A 17,736-nucleotide genomic window follows, 5' to 3' on the forward strand; every position below is an offset into this window, starting at 1 on the left:
CTTTTTACAGACTTTTCCTGTCAGGTCACTGTTACACAAGCTCTTCACATAAAAACGCACGCTATGCTCACTCTTAACCTTTATAATGACTGGTCCTTTGGTTATATAACCTTATCAATACTCTTATTTAAAAACAACCGTCGGTCAGTTACACTTAGCTCTACTGACTAGAATCTTCGATACTCAAATCGAGATGGGAAGGGTAAGGGGGCTTCCAGGCAGCAACTGGTGTCCACGACAGTTTCCTTAGTTTCTTGAAACAAAACATAGAAAAACCAGTAACTTCCTGGTGAGGTTTCTAGGGTTAGCTATTTCAGACTTTAACAATATTAAGGTTCCTAGAGTCACGCGTAACACAGCTCCTAAAGTTTCTATGGCTACGTTTCAAACTTAGCAACCCTATACATTCCGCTTCACAATTTTACTTCTTAATCAAACCTAACTCTTCCATGTGATTAAATTTTGATTTCTTTACCAGAATATTTGCAACAGTACCGGCGTGGGCCCTGCAAACACCCCCCTTCCCCGAGCGCACCCACCGCGGAGGAAGGGTGCCCCGACGCGGGTCCGGCTGCCGAAGACAGACGCGAGGGTCCCAGCGCGGTGCCCAGCACCGTCCTCCGGCAGACAGGGAGCCTCACCTGACGGCCGCGGGCACCACGCTGCGCCGACGAGCACCAAAGCCAACGGCACCGGGGTGGGCTCCAGCCCAGGTCCTGGCTGACTGGGGAGAAGAACTGGTTATGGAACATCATCCTCCTGCAATGCCCTACCCCAGACTGCAAATGGGAAGAACAACAGCTGTACAGCATGAAGTCTTTCAGCTGCTAGCCAATCAAACTCCTAATTAACAGCGTTAGCAATATTGCCACCACATGTTAGCAGGACTGCCCCTGAAACCCCCCAACCAGCTTCTGACAATAACCAGCAGGCAGCCCTGGGACAAGGCTGGGGAGCACACCTGGACCCCCGAGATGGCAAAGTTATGGGGCTCTGCCCGGACAGGACCCCAAACCCCGCAGGGGTGAGGATGAGCCACAGGCCGAAGGCGCTCTGGTGCTGGCATAAAACCCCAATGCAGTAGAGCAGACACAGGTCTTGGATTTCGACAACCGAGTCACAGTCTGTGCCCAAGCGAAAATGAACAGTGACAGCAGGGACCGCGGGGACGGGAACTGTGACCCGCAAAAAGAGCCTGTCTGGCTCACCAGCACCCAGCCCCGCGGCCGACGGCGGGACGGCACATTGCACAGCTCTCACGGCGCTGCGGCACCGGCGGCCGACCGCCCCCACTCATGCTCCCAACAGGTATTACATCTTAATCTTCCCTAAAGGATGCCAATAAATTAAAGTTGCTTTGCTGACGGATGTTCGAGTCATGTCCATTTTCCAAGTTTTCACAAATTCCAGAGGCTGGAAAGAGCGTTTGCTTTTCCCCCAGCGTGGCATTGCCTGAGCCAGACAGACACACACAGGGGAGAAGCTCCGGGCTTGGTGTGGAAGAAGTCCAGACCTGCTGAGCAGTAATGTGCATCTGGAGGGGCGGCTACCGCTATGCTCTTACAACTGGAAAATTACAAATGAAGTGAAATATCTACATGCAAAGCACAAGGAGGAAAATGCAGAATCCTGTTTCAGATTTCAGTGCATGTTTATTTCAGTTTTATATTTATTTCAGGCAAGTGCTTATTACATGGATATTATTCATGTTGGATACCTAAATTCTGGAGCATGAAGAGCCAGTATAGTACAGCTGAATAGTAAAAATACAATATGTACAAAATTAGTTGTTTTTTCACATAGCAGATGTATCCAAACACATAAAAATCTTTACAGTCTAGGTTTTTCAATATTTAGTATTTCAATAAATTGGTAACACAGTGACACGTCCTCACTGTAAACAAAGACTGCATTTGCCCAGTGTGAGTGCGTGCCGATGCGTTGGCTTTCCTGTGATGTGCACGGGGAGGCAAACAGGTCTCCAGGGCTTTGACTCAGTGGCCAGCGTTGGCAGCAATTCTGCACTTACAATCGGCATCTTCAGTGAAACATTCCTAATGCAAAGAGCGCAGCGAGGATAAAGGTAAACGCTTTTAGCCCAGAGGGTGCTTACATGCAGTGACAGATGCGGGGGGACCCTGGCAGCAGGGACGGGAGGTCCCCGCTCCCACCACAGCTCCTCACCCAGCGATGCCTAGGCTGGTGCTTGACCAGATGCAAATAAACTGTTGAGTGGATGCAATTAGTACTTGATTTCTCACTCTGTCAGGAAACTTTTGAATCAGATTGTTAAGGCGTATCTGTAAGGCATTCGTACCAGGATTTCTCTCTGGCAGCGTACAGCCCCATGCGTGTTGTTGGCCAGCAAGGGCGCTGGCCGGTGCGTTTCCAATGTCCGGCATGGTGGAACACCACAGCCAGCACGGGCGCCTGCGCCTTCCACAACTAGAACACAAAACACGGAGAGGATGTGCCTACCGGCCAGACAGGGAAAAATCCCAGTACAGAGACAAGATGGGAGTTTGGGGTATTTCCCCAGAAGCAAGAGCTGCCAGAGGCAAGCCTCCGTCCCCCAGCGAGCTGTGGAGGGCTCTGTGTCCCACCACCAGTGCTCCTCACACTCAAATTCATTTTCACAGCACAAAGAAAGGGTGCGAATTAATGGGCCTCATCCTGATCTACGGCAGAACTAGCCGTGCAATCCCTCCAAGGGAGCAAAATGGCATCCCACAGTCAGTAAGAATACCAATTCCCGGTGCAGAACAGCTTCGTGCCCCGCGCTGGCCGTGCAGGGCAGCGTGGAATAAACGAGAGCAGGGGCCTTCATGTTTGCAGCACACTGTTACGCAGCTCCGGACGAGAAGGAGCGCAAGCGCTGGCCTGGTGACTCAGCGTGGAAACAGCCAAACACAATGTTCACCAAGGCTGCACCTACCCAATGCTGTGCTTGTGCTGGCAATTTATTAATTCAAGTTTTGGATTATTAAGTTCTGTATAACAGGAAGAGAAAGATGCCATGACTGACCCTATCTGCAACCTATTTTCCTTAACTCTAAACATCTGTTCCTAACAACTTATGTTTGACTAAGGAAGGAAATAATCTAAAAATAGTGTTATAATCAATTTTAATCTGTTCAAAATGATAACAAGGGATGGAAAATAGGCCAGAAGTATGAGAGTTCTCCTTTCGTCATTCCAGTATCTTTCAGAATTGAAGTAAGATTGAAATGAACAGCTGTTCACTCAAGAAAAAAACAGACACAAAGTCTAACAGAAGCCTCACCTGTGAGATGCTCAGCAGCTACCCACCTCCATGCCATCTCCAAGAGCCTTAAGGCAGTCAGGTCCCAGCTCAGCGCAGCTGCACGTCTAGTTAAGCTTAAGCAAGTGCCTAAAAGGCAACAGACTGAGCCAGTGTGCTGCTCAGGTAAGCAGAGGTCAACTGATTTATCTGGCCAAGACTGCTCACCTTCGCTGGGGACACTTCAATACACATCACAGAAAGCAAAGGGGCCAAACAAGCACCAACTGCGTCGTCACACCGGGCAAATTACGTCTTCTCCCCCCGGCCCTCCTGCCTCCCTCCCCAGGCATACAAGGGAGGTCTCCAAACACCCCTCATCCCCACCCAACCCGGAACAATTTTCACACTTTTTTTTTTTTTAAATGCAAAAAATTCACTCAGGATGCAAACCAGTCCAAAAGAGACACAGGCTACATACAAAAATCGGAGACACAATAAAGTCTTGCATTGAATGTCTATACGTATATAAACAGGCGTGCATACGGACAATCACACCAATACCGACACAAGCAGCAATAGTCTCACCTCCACCTAAACCACTCAAAGGCATTTTACTTTTTTTTTTTTGTTTCTTTTATGCTTTTGTTACAGAAGGCCACTTTTAATTAAAACAAAGAAAAAGAGACAAGTAGTCCAACACCAGCAGGCAGCAGCCTGGCCAGCCTTTGGACCTGCACGGTAATATGCTGAATGCCAATTAGTTGGTGGTGTGTTTCCTACCCGGAAAAACTGTTTATGATTTTAGAAGAGCAGAAGGGACATCACCTCTGTCCAGCTCTCTGCTCAAAAAACCAAAACCCGATCCTGCCAGGGGCCAGGGGGCTGCCCAGCTGCGACACCTGAGCCCTCCTTGCCTTCGACACCCAGTATTCAACCCCAGCACAGATGGGGACACACACACACACACACACACACACACAAGTGCACAAAAAAAAAAAAAAAAAAAAAAGAGGCCCAACAGCAGCAGTTTGGCTTCAGCCCTGTTTTCCCAGGCGTGAGAGGTGGGTCGCTGGCTGGCCCCCACCATGCCCCCCAGCCCCAGGAGCCGCAGGCAGCCGCTGCCGGGCTGCGCACGCTCCCCGGGACCAGTCTGGGGAACAGCCCACGAACCACGGCACCACCGACCCCAGCAACACCACAGGCATGGGAAAAACCCTCCCGACGGACGCCGTCCCGCTCCCCTCCGATTGAGCTGGTTTGCATGGACCCGAACAGCCCCAGCGTGAGCCAAGGGGGGGGTTTGCTCGCCTGCCTCACTGACCGGCGAAGTGCAGCCCCTGCTCCTCCCCAGGTTATCGTCCCCCTCGCCAAGCAAACCCCTCACTGCTCAACCCTCTTCGGGGTGCACCACTCCTGAACGCAAATCACAGACAAAGCACGCAATTCCTCCTCTGTGGGTCCTCTTCATAAAAAGAAAAATGCACAAGAAATGTTTTTTGGTCAAAAACTAGCTCTCAAACCCACAGAAGCTGTTTAGTACTGTGGCTGGGCGAAACAGGGCTGCCCTGTGCATCGGCAGCTGCTACGTGTCCGTCCCTCTCTCGCTCTTCACAAATCAAATGCCAGCAGAAAAATGGCCTTGTTTGAAAGGAAGGCTGAAGGCAATGGTCTGGCTTACACTCAAATAAAAATGATTTGTTTTAGAGAATGATGCAGTTTGCATGACATTTTCAACTTTGGGAGTCGGGCTGCAGGTGAGGCACTGCACACCCTGTGCCCCACTCTGAAGCAGGCAGCAGCCACCAGCGGCAAGGGCCAGCATCCTCTAGTCTCTCCTCAGCCTTTCCTGGGATCAGCGTGGGTTTTGCCTGAGAAAGGTATGAGTCAAGACTTGACGATGTGGCCCTCAGCAGCTGCCACCACCGCGGCGCACCAGCCAAGCTGGAGGTGCCAGGGGCAGGAGCCCGAGGGGAAGCTGCTCCGAGACCCTGGCTGTCACCAGGTCTGGGCACGAGTCACCACGTCCCCAGCAGCGGTGGCACGACTAAGACTTGACGGTCTGAATAACGCCAAGGTTTCTCCAGCCAAGACAACCCCTCACCCTGGACCAGGACAGGAGCATAACTCTAAGCAGGGCTTTAAACCCCAGCTCATGAACTGGGAATTCAAGAATTCCTACCACTTGTCCACCTGATACCATGCAAAAAATAGTTATAATTACTTTTGGTAATTTGTCTGCCTTTTTTTTAACTCTTCCCTCTCCCTCGACCTCCCCACCTGTTTTGATTGGTTTTAGAAATCCTGAGCAATCAGAGGATGAGCAAAGGACAGCAGCAGCTCCAGCCAGGACCACCGCAAACACCAGAAAGCAAGAGGCGGTGACCAGCTGGTGCCCGTGCCTTCACCAGACCGAGGAGTTCAGAGAGAACAGTCTCACACACACCTTGTTTCTAAATCCTGCTGTGGGCGAGCGAAGCGCACACAGACGGCATCAACCGCGCACACCAACACACACATGCACAGGGATGCCTGACCCGACCCACTGCCTCTCGGACCCCGTTCAAGCAACTGCGGAGAACATGGGAAATGGGGTCATTTCCCTTCCTAAGCTAAACTACGGGGTTCTGGCTAATTTTTATTGGTGAGGTCAGGAATACATTCCCACATCTAAAGTGTCAGCTGTAAGAACTCTTTCCAGGATAATTCTGAAGTAGCAGTTTGGGTTTATTCCTCTCTGCCTGCACTTGGCAGGTAAGAGTGGCAATCGGCCTGAAGCAAAGCAGTGGACGTGCCCGGTCACCAGCCCACTCTTCCTTGGCAGCCAGCCCGGCAATGCCACGTGCCGGGGCAGCCGCGGGGGCTCCCTCGGGCAGGCTCAGCTCAGAGGAGCAGAACTGCTCGTCTGCTGGGACAGCATGGTCCAACTCCCCAGCCTGGCCAAGCTGTGAAAGCAAGACAGTATTTTCCCACGTCATCGTAGCTGTCCGAAGGTTTTTGCTCACACAGACCTGCTGGTGTCCGTTTCAAACAAACACAACTGCGTTGGCTGAAGTTTTAAGCCCAGATCAAGCTTTTGAGCACATTTTTGCTGTTGGTAGCGTGACATGACCCGTAGGGAGCATGCAGGCTGCGAGGTCGGGAAGCACAGTGCCGCAGGTGACAGACCCAGAGCCTGCCCTTGGTGGAAGTGTCTCCACTAACCTACAGGCTCCGAGTCAGGCTTGGCAGGACAGAAAAGTCTTCTCAAAACTACTACATAGAAAACCCATTTGCTACTTTTTCTGTGGTACGGTTACCAATAACTAATATTATTCAACAACAGAAGAGATTTCTTGTAAACTTCATATTTATTGATTTTTTTGGGACAAATTAGATCTTCTGAATCCCAAAGTGTACATATATATATTTATATATAGCTTTCTCCATAGGGAAAACACATATATCAAAGGAGGAGAGACATTTCTAAAGTGCCCCTTGTTATACAGTACTGAACATGATTTCTAAGAGCATTAGCGCAAATCCGAAGTTTCTGAGCAGGAATGACAGACGTGAGGAAAGAAAGGTTGCGGTTTGCTCTTTCCCCCACAGAACAGAAAGAAGTTTGCTGACTTTAAAAAACAAACAGAAAAACCCCAAAGAAACATTTCTGGTAGCCATGGAGAAGGCAGATGAGACCCGGGATGTCTGGACCAGCTTAAGGGCTGGCCAAGCAGGACAAGCTGTTCTTCAAGTGGAGGCTAACACCGATGAAGGGGTTCAGCCATAACAGCATTGTGGAACTCCAAGGGGGAGAGAAAAACTGGCAGAGATGTGGGACTCATATGTGGGCAGGGTAGTGACGCTGTTACCTTTAAACCACAAGGGAGTAGAAGGTGAGGAGGTCAGCAGCATCACCTCTCCATACAGTAAAGGCCATTAAATAATCCACACAAAAGCTCATTTGCCTGTATCGAATAAAAAGGGAACTCTTCTCTCCAACCCCTACACTTTTTACTGTGGAAAACACAGAGCAGCTGTATGCCTGGGTCACTGCTAGTTACCAGTATCTATCTTGGGATAAGAAGCCAATGGGGTTAAGGTGGGAGCAGAGGTTTCAATGCAGAAAGTAAGCCGTCATGCAAAATGCCATGTAAGAAGAACAGGACCGACCCATGCAGGCTGATCTCACAGGTCCTGCCAAGGCCAGCACACAGGGAAGGACAGAGCTGGGACAGAGAGGCTCTCTGCCAATGCTCGTGTGCTGAGCCCCGCTTCCCCACCCGGGCTTTTTCTCCTTCAATAAGCTCAGCCACTCTTGACTAGAAATGAGGCTTCCTGCCTCAATTTTGTTATTTTGTGAGTTGGAACAGTAAAGAAAGGCAAAAAGATGCTTCCTCCCCCTCCTAACGCAGCTACAGAAGGCAAAGCCATGCGGTTCCTTGTAAGAAGGGAGATGACCCTGTTGCAAAGACTCAGTTTTCAAGCGTTTCTGATGAGGAGCAACTGTCCTGATAACTAATGCTGATCTCTGAAATACTGGCACACAAAACACAACGTCCTTGAGAAAGCACCCACCTGTACAAGGCGACAACAAAGCCCTGGCAATTCTGCTAACCCCACAGTGTTAATGGTGCACTAGAAGTGAGAACAAACAATCTGTTTAAATGTGATTTAAGGATAAGGAATCCTTAAAGATTTGTCCATTCTGCTGTAGAAACTGTGCTAGCAACACTGGCAAGAGCTTCCTGGACTCAAGGATGCAAGAAAAAAAAAAAAAAAAAGCGTTAACTACAGAGCAACCCAGGGCTTTATGAACAGATTTAATGCAATTCTCAGCCATGTCTGCTCAGAAGGCACAATCACGCTTGATCTCCGTTTGCAGTAATTACTCCTGCCTCCAGCACAGTTTCAGCCATAGGATGGATGGTATGGAACTGCCAAGTTTTCTTAATTAAACCTCTGCCACTGTTCACAGCAGTCCACGACCAGGCAGAAGTCCTGCTGGAGTCAACAGGCGTTTTGGGCAGACTATGGATCACGTTTTCCTGTGGAATATCTTGACCCCAAACTAGATGTAGCCAGCCAGCACAGTGAAGGTGTGACTGCTCAGCCCCACCTTACCTCCTCCTCTGAACGGGTGTCACTTCCAAAGCGTACCTGGTCAGATGCTAGCAGGGACCATCCTCCCATCCTGCCCCAAGGAAAATGTCCACTGGCTACAGCAGGAATTTTGCCTGCATTAAGGACTACAGAGTACTTGTTTTTAAAAAGAGAGGAAGACAGAAAAGAGATCATTAATAGCAGTACTACACACAAAACGGTGCAAGGACCAGAATATTCAGTCAGCAATGAAACACGTCCTAAGAAACCTCCCAGGCAGGCAGGCAAGTACCCACAGAGCCAAACAAAATCCCTCCTCTCGTGACTCCGTGGGAGTTGGCCATTGACTTCAGTGAGATCTGACCTAACCACCGGAAAGGATGAACAAGAGGGTCACTCAGGATGAGGGGTTGTTCTTTGGTGCACGTCTCACTGTAGTCTGTAAGACACAAGTTATACATACTGATCTCCTGGAGTATACCATTATCCTACACAAGACTAGATTTCCCCCCCCAAAGAAAAAAAGATGTCAAAACTGCTTGCACTTTGGAAGATAACCACATCCACATTTATCCCTTTTCTAATCCACTGACTCCCACACTAAAACGTGGTCAGTTCAGGAACAAACTAACAAAGAAAAGTAACCCATGCAGCAAATCTACTTAATTTCTGTTGGTCTTCTTGTCCCAGGTTCCGCGCTATCAGGCCAGATAAACATATTGCAAGTTGCCAGCACAACACATCTGCCTCTGCAAACCAAAAACGAACCCAAGAATCCTGGGGGCTTGGGACTGGCACGAGGAATCCTGAAAGGGGGAGTGCCATGCACAGAGATCTGCAAAATCCATTATTGCATCAGCAAAACCAAGCCAAAACAAAAAATGAAACCCCCAAAAAACCATCCAAACAAAACATTGTCAACCATTAAAATAATAAAAAACATTATTTTTTTGACATAGCTATAAAAATCATTTATAAAACTGCAACAAATGAAGTCTGGTTGTGTATTCTTTTTCCTTTTATTAGACAGGACAGAGAATTTCCTTAAAATGCCATAACAAGTCACAGTGATTTTAGATGGTTTTTTGAAATGTAATATATTGACGGGAAATACCTTTAACATGGTTTAACTTTCTTTTTTTGTCACTGTATATGTACCCTGGTCCACCAAACCATCTATCTTAAAGTTTCTTGTTTAGAGAGGACACTCTGTCTTCTTCCTCCAAAAATGAATTTTGTCTAATAATCCTGCAAAATAATCAACCTTACAAAAGGCCTTCTTCAAATGTTATATTTATATATATATGTATATACATATATATACACACACATACACACATATATATAAATATAGACTTCTATGATTTTTTTCCCATTCTACGCAATGTCTCAATAAAGAGATCAGCAATTTTTATTCTACAAAGAAGCAACACATAAAAGGGGAAAATTAAAGTCTTAAGAACATCATATCCATATTTCACTGATTACACATAAAAGGAAAAAAAATCACCATGAACAACTGTCTTTGAAGTTTTCTCGGATTAGCAAAATTCAAGTGCAGAGAGGCCCTGTCTCTCGCTGCCAGCGGCAGGTTGGTTACTGGGCAGCTGAGGACAGCCCAGCCCGGTGTCCCGCCACTCGGCATTTTCTGCACTTCCCTCCCGTGGAGTCAGACGTGGTTGGAATGTATGGAGTTAAGGAAAGGTTCCCAACAAAGACCTCGCCGTCAGACGATCCCCTCTAGGCCAGCTTCAGTGTGCTCACTGGGAATGATGGCATGGTTACCATAGTCACCGGATTTAGGACCGTTTGCCCAACTAACTGCGGGTGATGGACAACTTGGGTTCCTACAGCAGGCTTGGCCATCACCGCTTGCTGGCCAAGGTTTGTGGTTCCATTCACTTGCTGGTGTGAGATCGTGTGAGCAATATGGCTCACCACGGGCTGGCTGACGGCCACGGGCTGAGGGTAGATGGGCAGCTGCTGGCCGAGGTGGGCCATGTGGTTGATGGTGGCTGGGTGCACAGTGATGTGGCCGATAGGCTGAGCAGCAGTGGTAAGTTGCACAGGGCTGGACGTGGAAGGTGCAATGTGAGCAATGTGCTTGGTCTGTGGACCCTGAATCACGTGGTTGACAGTCTGAATGACCGAAGCATGGGTAGTGGCGGTGTGGGCAATAACAGTCGATTGCACTGTTGAAGCCGCCACGATGTGAGTCTGTGCAGGGACGATCGCCTGCGGCTGGACCAGTGCTTGCGTCTGGATGGGAGGCTGTGCATGGGCTGGGGTTTGTTTCTGCTGGATGGACAGGTGCTGAGGCAGAACCGCTGGGTGGTGGGAAGCAGCGTTTGAAGGGACGGCTTTCAGGAGCTCTGGGTGCTGGCGCTGGGTTAGTTTTGGTAATGAGTTCACTGGCCTGTCATCTTCCATGTCTTCATCCATGTTGTCTTCACCCTCTGGAAAAAACGAAAGGAAGAAACTCCCATAAAAAATGACAGCAGAGCATGAACTGGACCAACCAGCCTCCCTACAAGGCAGCACAGGCACAAGAGACAACAGCAGGAGGAGTCACTGAGCTACGGGCAGGCAGCACAGCACAGCACGGCACAGCACACCCCTCTCCTCCCTGCTTGTGGGCCAACGACCCAGAGCCAGGCAGGCGAGACTAGCTCGAAGCCCCGGCTAGAGAGGGTTGCTCACAACAGGCTGAGAGGTCTCGCTTGGGGCTGAGAGATCTTGCTCAGCAGGCAAGGGAAGCAACGTGAGCAGAAGCAGACGGAGAGCGCCTGGGCTGAACTCCGTCTGGGCTGACGAGGGCTCCTTCTGGGAAGAGGAACACGGTTTCCCCTCCTGTCCAGTTGTTCCACTGATTGGTACCAGCCCTTCTGCTCCCAGAGCAGGAAGGAAACAGCCATGGAGAAACATGGCAGCAAGTTCCTCGTCTGTTTCTGGAAAACGGACTCTTGTCCAGTCCAGGAACTAATGAAGCGATGCAGAAACATGCTGACCCTGCAGAGATCAGGAAGACAAGCAGGGCACCTTGCACTGCCTCCTCTAAAGCCAGCCATGCAGCAGAGATTAAAAATCTCAGAAGATACAGAAGCAGCAGGAAAACCAGGGAAGACACTTCCCTTTTGCAGGCTCTGTGGTTAGTAGTAGCTTGAAGCGATCATTTTCAGCAGAGGCCAGCTGGAGAGGTGAATGGCTGGCACTCCTATTGACAAAGCACTCCTACTCTCAACTTCCGTCAGCCTACACTGGGAGTCTGCGAGTATGTTCAAAGGTGATGAGCCTGATACAAGCCTGAATGAACCAGAAAACTCAGGTTTTCCCTTCCTGGAACCCGCTGTATCGTCTGCCTGAAGTGCCAAGAGCAAATGCTGTCATGATTTGAAGGAACTGCTGCAAATGGTTACGGACTGCTACAGCCTCCTCATCTCTGGAAAGCAAAGCACTGTACATCCATGCACTGCCTATTCTTCCTGCTGCAGATCACTGGTATGGAGAAAAGCATGCACTCTCCTATCTCGCAAAAACTTCTTACTGGGAACAGCATGTCAGATATTTGTTAGTATCATTTCATCTTCACTGTGAATCCTTTTCACACAGTGTGAAGGCTCATTAAGTTGTTCAAATGCTCTGGTGATCTTTCCTGTACCAATTCCTTCTTCTCTACGTGGCTGAACACCCTCCCACATCCATGCACAAATACATCAGGATGCTCATATGCCACTCAGTTCTAAAAAGCAGGGATGCGTAGTTGTGCAAGAGGAAAACTAAGTTTTGAAAGCAGGCATCTCCATGTAAGATATCAGCAGACTGTGCAAACATGCACTTTGTATCTACCTAATGTTAATGCACGATTTTCAGTTTACTTTACACAAGCAGCAGTGTATTATTAGGCCAACTTCAATGATTACAAACCACTTGAAAATGTTTTACTTTATTCTGAATGCAAAGAAACGTTGATGGTGCTAAATGAAGATCCCCACCACCACTATGTAACTGTGTCAGTGACGTACAGTGATGATTACAAGAAGAGAAAAATTATGGGCACCTGATGCTGTCGAGGTAGATGCCTGGTCATCCTCCGGCTGAACTGTCTGTCGAATAATTCTGTCAATCTCCAAGATGTCCATCCACTGGCTCAACTCGTTCTTCAATTCTGCCAGTCGCTGCTGGGTAGCAATCTTCTCTCTTGCCAGCCGCTCCATCTCATGTTCATATTCTTTCTCCTTCCTCTTTAAAGTCTAAAGGCAGAGGGAAGAAAAAAGAAATATAAGGAAAACAAAGACGAGTATAATCTACACTAACCTGGTCGCTCCCATGTTCACAGCTCGTTTTTTTTTTTATTACCAGTTATGCTGGTGTAAAACATGTTCAGATATAGTTAGGCCTTTCAAACTCAGGCAGAAAGGGAAAGGACGAGAGCTGACCATGAAAACCTAAAAGGTTACTTTGGCCAACTGCTTTCTGCCTTCTGAAAGAAAACTGATGAGCCTTCAAAACTGAAATGCTTAACTACGTCAGGTGTGAGTCCCTTCAACTCCAAGGGTAATTTTAAAGCCTAGAACTCCTCAGGAAAAGCTGTAAGGCTTTCTCTCCAAAAAAAAGTATTTCTGCCGCTCTGAAGACAGAAAATGAAATCTTCTTCCTGCATTCTTCCTCTTCCACTCTAACCTTCCCAACAGAACTGAAAAATTAAGAACCAAGAGCGTTGAAATATGACTATGACTCACATCTGTAACATGGAAGCCAGACCCCTCCCAGAACAGCACTTTCCACCCTGATGACTTCCTAAGCTAAACACCGGACACCAATGGTACGTGTGTGCAGACACTGGCAAGAAAGAACCTCTGTAAGGACACCAACAAACGACCCATGGATGCAGAGCGCTCGTGGACCATGAAGCAGACTGTCCGAGGTCCCACACAGGTATTTGTTGGAGGTGCAGCAACCATAAACCAGGACTCCTCTCTTCTCTTTCAGTCCAAGGGAGCTCCCTATTGCACTTCAACATCAGTTTAGAGTGACAGGGGTCAGTACTCAGTTCCCAACATCAGCCTCGCTTCACCTGCCTTATGAAATATTTGAAGAGGATTAGGGCTTATCACAGACTGGTTGGAGGGTGCCAAGGGAGGGAAATGGATGCAGTTCCCTCTGATCGCCAGGCGAGAGGACATGAGACCATGGTCAGTTAGCCACTCGGAGAGTGGGGCTATGGAGTTTTTACTACGTACATCTATTCCCAAGCATCCCTAAGGAAAGGAAGCATCTACACAGAGAGCAGTGGTCCTGCATGGCAACAGACTGCTGGCCCATGGCTTGAGAAAGGTGGAAAACACCCCACATCCTTGCATGAAGACAGAAACCTTGTGCAGAGAACTCTGCTCTTATGCAGGAAGGTAAAACCACAGACATATTGAAGTATTTCTAAGACAAGGTGTATAGGAAGAGATAGTATCTTTTACTAAACCAACTGACAGTAGTTGGGGAAAAAAGGCAAGCCTTGGGCGCACAAGCCCAAGTAGGTCTAAACAAAATCATGGTGCGTTTCCGTAACCAGCATGTAAATCATGGAGAGAAAGGGAACTTTAACATGGTCGGAAGAAAAAAAAAAAAGCACAAGTACCAATTAGCTTCTGAGCAACACACAACACACCAAGAGCTCCTGACCTAGAAGAGATGGCTAAGAGCAGACAATACCCTGCATCATGGGGGAAATCCTGAAGTCAATGCCAAGGAATGGTATATATTCCCCCCTTCTGCTAATACCGACTCAGCACTGGAAATATGATACGTTCGTCGGCAGGGAAGAGATGCTGCATCAGTCAGCATGGTACACAAAAATGCCAAACACTATCCAGTACTATTAATGGGACATATAAACCACATAGGTCTGATGGGGATTAATTATTGAGCAGTGCAGTGGAAAAACAATAGCTGATCTTCACAAAAGGTACTGGTTTATGAGATTTTAAGCCAATAGTATAGCACTGAACAGTAACAGGACAGGGAGCCTGTTCCCCAGCCCAAGTCAGCACTTACTATAGGCATAAAAGAGACAAAATAAGTGAAATCTGCAAAACCATGTATAGCCTGTCTGTTTTCTAAAGTTAAGTTTTGCCATTGGGAATCTAAATCACATACACACTTCTGAAAATACCAGCTATATAGACCTCCACAGAGCCTGCATGGATGCTCTTTTTCACTCACTGCTGGCAGGTACTGAACTTAAAAGCAAACCTTACACTTAGCAGAGCGGCAGAGGATCAGACTCATGATCTTCTGAATACGTGCTCTTTATTTCTCTCTCAAGTTCTCCAGGACAACTGCAATCAGAACCTGACCTCACGCGTTTCAATGGCTCTGCTGGTCTTTTATCTCCAAAGTTAGCCAGGAATAACTTCAAAGCCTGTTCAGCCAGGCCTTTAATTTAGCCTAAGCCAACACAATGACTAGGGTAGCTCCTGCCTTCTTACAGAAAAGTAAAATGAAAAAAAAGGTACCTTTGTCCTGATGTAACAAAAAAAGGAAGCATTTTTAAAATGGCCAAACAATGCGTATTAGCAGAGCACAATCACTCCAGATGTGTAAACGGAGACAACTCCTCTCAACAAGGCTTATGCTTTGCCTCCTGGCACAGATGGCTTTAACTCAGCTAAAAGCCTCTCGAAATGGACAGTTTTCAGGCCAAGGGGGCAGTTCTGTCCCTCTCGCTGCTTTTCAAACAGTAAGCAGGCAGCAGATATGCCAACTGCTCAATACCAAGGTTTTATACTGGGAAACCCCAGCAGACCTGTAGCCTACAGCAGCGAGAGGGACAGAACTGGGACAGCAGAGTGTCCGCAGCAGAGAAGGTCTTTCGGTGCAGAAAAGCAGTTAAGTGGGGACAGGGACTCCCAGGACCCCGAGCTCTGCACCAGCACCGACTCCTAGCCTGGAGATGGCATTTAGATTCATACGTGGCTGAAGCCAAAATCCGTATGCTAGTTTTAACATCTGTTATCCTACTGAGTGCAGCCGAAGCATTTTGCCTGACCCAGAAGACACAGTAATGCTGCGCGTGTGCTTTGATTTCCTTGCAGCTGAAGGGACGTAGGTGGGACACAGAGGGCAAAGATAAGGCAATGAGGAAGGTGCATGCTCCTGTGCTCAGGTTTAAATGTGCAAGAAGAGAACTCATCTGAATGTCTTCCTCTTTACTCTCTAATTATTAAAAAGTAGGAGAAAGCCTGAGACTAAAATCACTGCATACACACACGAGCCCAGCCCCTCTCTACAGCATTTCTCTCCAAGCACGTTCTCCATGCAGTTACTCACAGGGCACGATCACAAAAGGACAGAATACAGTAACACAGCTTTCCAGGAAGAATAAGAAAGAAATCTGTGCAGCCTCAGCACCCGTACCGTGCACAGCACAAGCATATTCGAGCACGTTTGGCTTCCTTCCCTGCTGCGAGAGAAGACTCCCAGCACCAGGGGAAAGCACAACTATGAGGTATGGGAGGACAGCTGGTAATTAGTTTCAAACTTTTAATTACTGAAAAGGCAGGCAAACCCTTAGCAAGCACCAGGATGAGTCTCCCAGTGAGCAGGGCCAGGGAGCTCGCTCTGTCGCTCTCCGGGTGCTCCACTCCTCCGTCACAGGCTTCGGGACGTGGCACTGCTCCAAGCCCAGCCCCACAGGCTCTGCCTCCCTCTGGGTTTCCGGCAGCCCCAGCCCTCCCCATGATGGAAAACAGCTTGACGGGGTGCCAGCTCCCGGCAGCCACTCGCCCCGACCACACGCTCCTCCCGGGGCTCCTGCGAACAGCCCCCCTGGCCGGCGTGCCTGCCGGCTGGGTGCTCTCCAAGGGAAGCTGCTGGGGAGGCTGGAGGAGCAGATGGGCTGGAGTCTCTGCTGGCACCAGTAATCTTTCAAAAACTATTCTAGGATGCAGTTCAGTGTGGCTCGCTCGGTAAAGACAGATCTCCCGGCTAAGCTGCTACTTGGCCCAATAATGAACTTGTTGTGATTAACCAGAGCCTTCCTCCCTCTCCTGCAGCACTGGCCTTGCAGGGTGCAGCCCCCTCCCAGGCTCTGCAGGGTCTGTGTGTGTGCCCTGCGGGGGCCAAGAACCCGACCCCGACCCACCAGCCTCTGTGCAACAGCCACAGGAACCTGCCGGAGAGGGGACAGGGAGCAGGGACCCTCCTGCCTTTGTACTTCTTCCCACCAGCAGCCAGTATGGAAGAGGGTGCATGCACATCTCCCTGTGTCCCCTCTGACCAGCATCACCAGCAGCCCCTTGGACAGACAGATATCTGGCATCTGCCTGCCAACAGGTTATTTTCTGCAAATCACCCTGCCCATGTCAGGTGCCAGGTTTTCCCATCACTCGGTAGAAAGTCCACAGCAACAGCCAAACCTTAGTCATTCTGTCTTTGCTCGCCTACCTACTCCCAAACAGAAAACACCTTCAGAGACTTGTGCTGGTCTCCAGTACATTTCTTCTAAAACAGGAATTTCTTACAACAGCGGCAGTATCACAATGGATCCTACACAATACCAAAAAAAAAAAAAAAAAAAGTCACAGCAGTTTTAAAATAAGAAGCAGCCACACAGACACTCCTTTCACCAAACCCAAACCTTTGGGATCTTCCAGCAGAATAGGCACACAAGGCTAGAGCTGAAATGGACAGAAGGGACCCTGAAACTACATACAACAAAATAACTGATTTAGAAAGAAATTTCAGTAAAAGGAACTCATACAAATGCCCGACCACCTGTCTTTCAAGGTCTGAAATTTCATTAAGGCAGAGTTATGCGTGTCTGGACAGCTGCAGGTCAGTAACAGCCATCCGACCCACTTCCCCTGCTGCTGGGAATGGCAATGGAGAGGGTTCTGATAAGGTGCTGGTACTTGGGATGACAATTAAGCTGCCTGCCAAGATCCTGAAGGATACACATCCCCAGGTTTGACCCAAGCCTGAAGACTCAAACCCTTGCTCCTGAATTCCCTCCCCAGAAGATGCTGTTCTCCTTCGGACTGTCTTGCTGTTTCTCTCAGGACATGGTCCCCGCAGCAGGGGACAGGTCTGGAGTCGCCCAGACTCTGGGAAGTCACTACTTTAAGGCTGGTTGCACCAAAAGGTGAGAAAACCTGAGGAGAGTTCAAACCAAACGGCTCTGCCTGTTGGAATAGGAAATCAGCTAGCAGGAAAGAGGGCTCACCAAAATGCGCCTTTGCTGTTTCTGGTATTAGCAGATATAACCAAGGCAGCTGGAGTCCCTCCTCCCAAGGTTAAGCTGAATCTGAAACACTACAGTATTAAAAAAACCAAACCATCCCAACCTCGTTATTGTAATCAACTGATGAAAAATTTCTGCCACACACCAAGCAGCTCAACAAGCACCCGGGCGTCGCAGG

At 48.6% G+C, this 17,736-nt stretch overlaps 1 protein-coding gene across 2 annotated transcripts in view; it reads right to left on the reverse strand.

The window, feature by feature from the left end:
- Positions 1-9,323: 9,323 nt before the first annotated feature.
- The window catches only part of MNT (MAX network transcriptional repressor), a 44,642-nt gene continuing 36,229 nt past the window's right edge, over positions 9,324-17,736 (reverse strand). For both annotated transcript variants that reach the window (XM_075033099.1, XM_075033098.1), the window contains 2 exons: positions 12,381-12,573; positions 9,324-10,779 (listed from right to left, as the gene is read on the reverse strand). In XM_075033099.1, coding sequence (XP_074889200.1) covers positions 10,064-10,779; positions 12,381-12,573 — 909 coding nt within the window. In that variant the 3' untranslated portion in view covers positions 9,324-10,063. The remainder of the gene's footprint in view (positions 10,780-12,380; positions 12,574-17,736) is intronic.

Source organism: Buteo buteo, chromosome 7, assembly GCF_964188355.1.
Source record: "Buteo buteo chromosome 7, bButBut1.hap1.1, whole genome shotgun sequence".
Classification (NCBI taxonomy): Eukaryota; Metazoa; Chordata; class Aves; order Accipitriformes; family Accipitridae; genus Buteo; species Buteo buteo.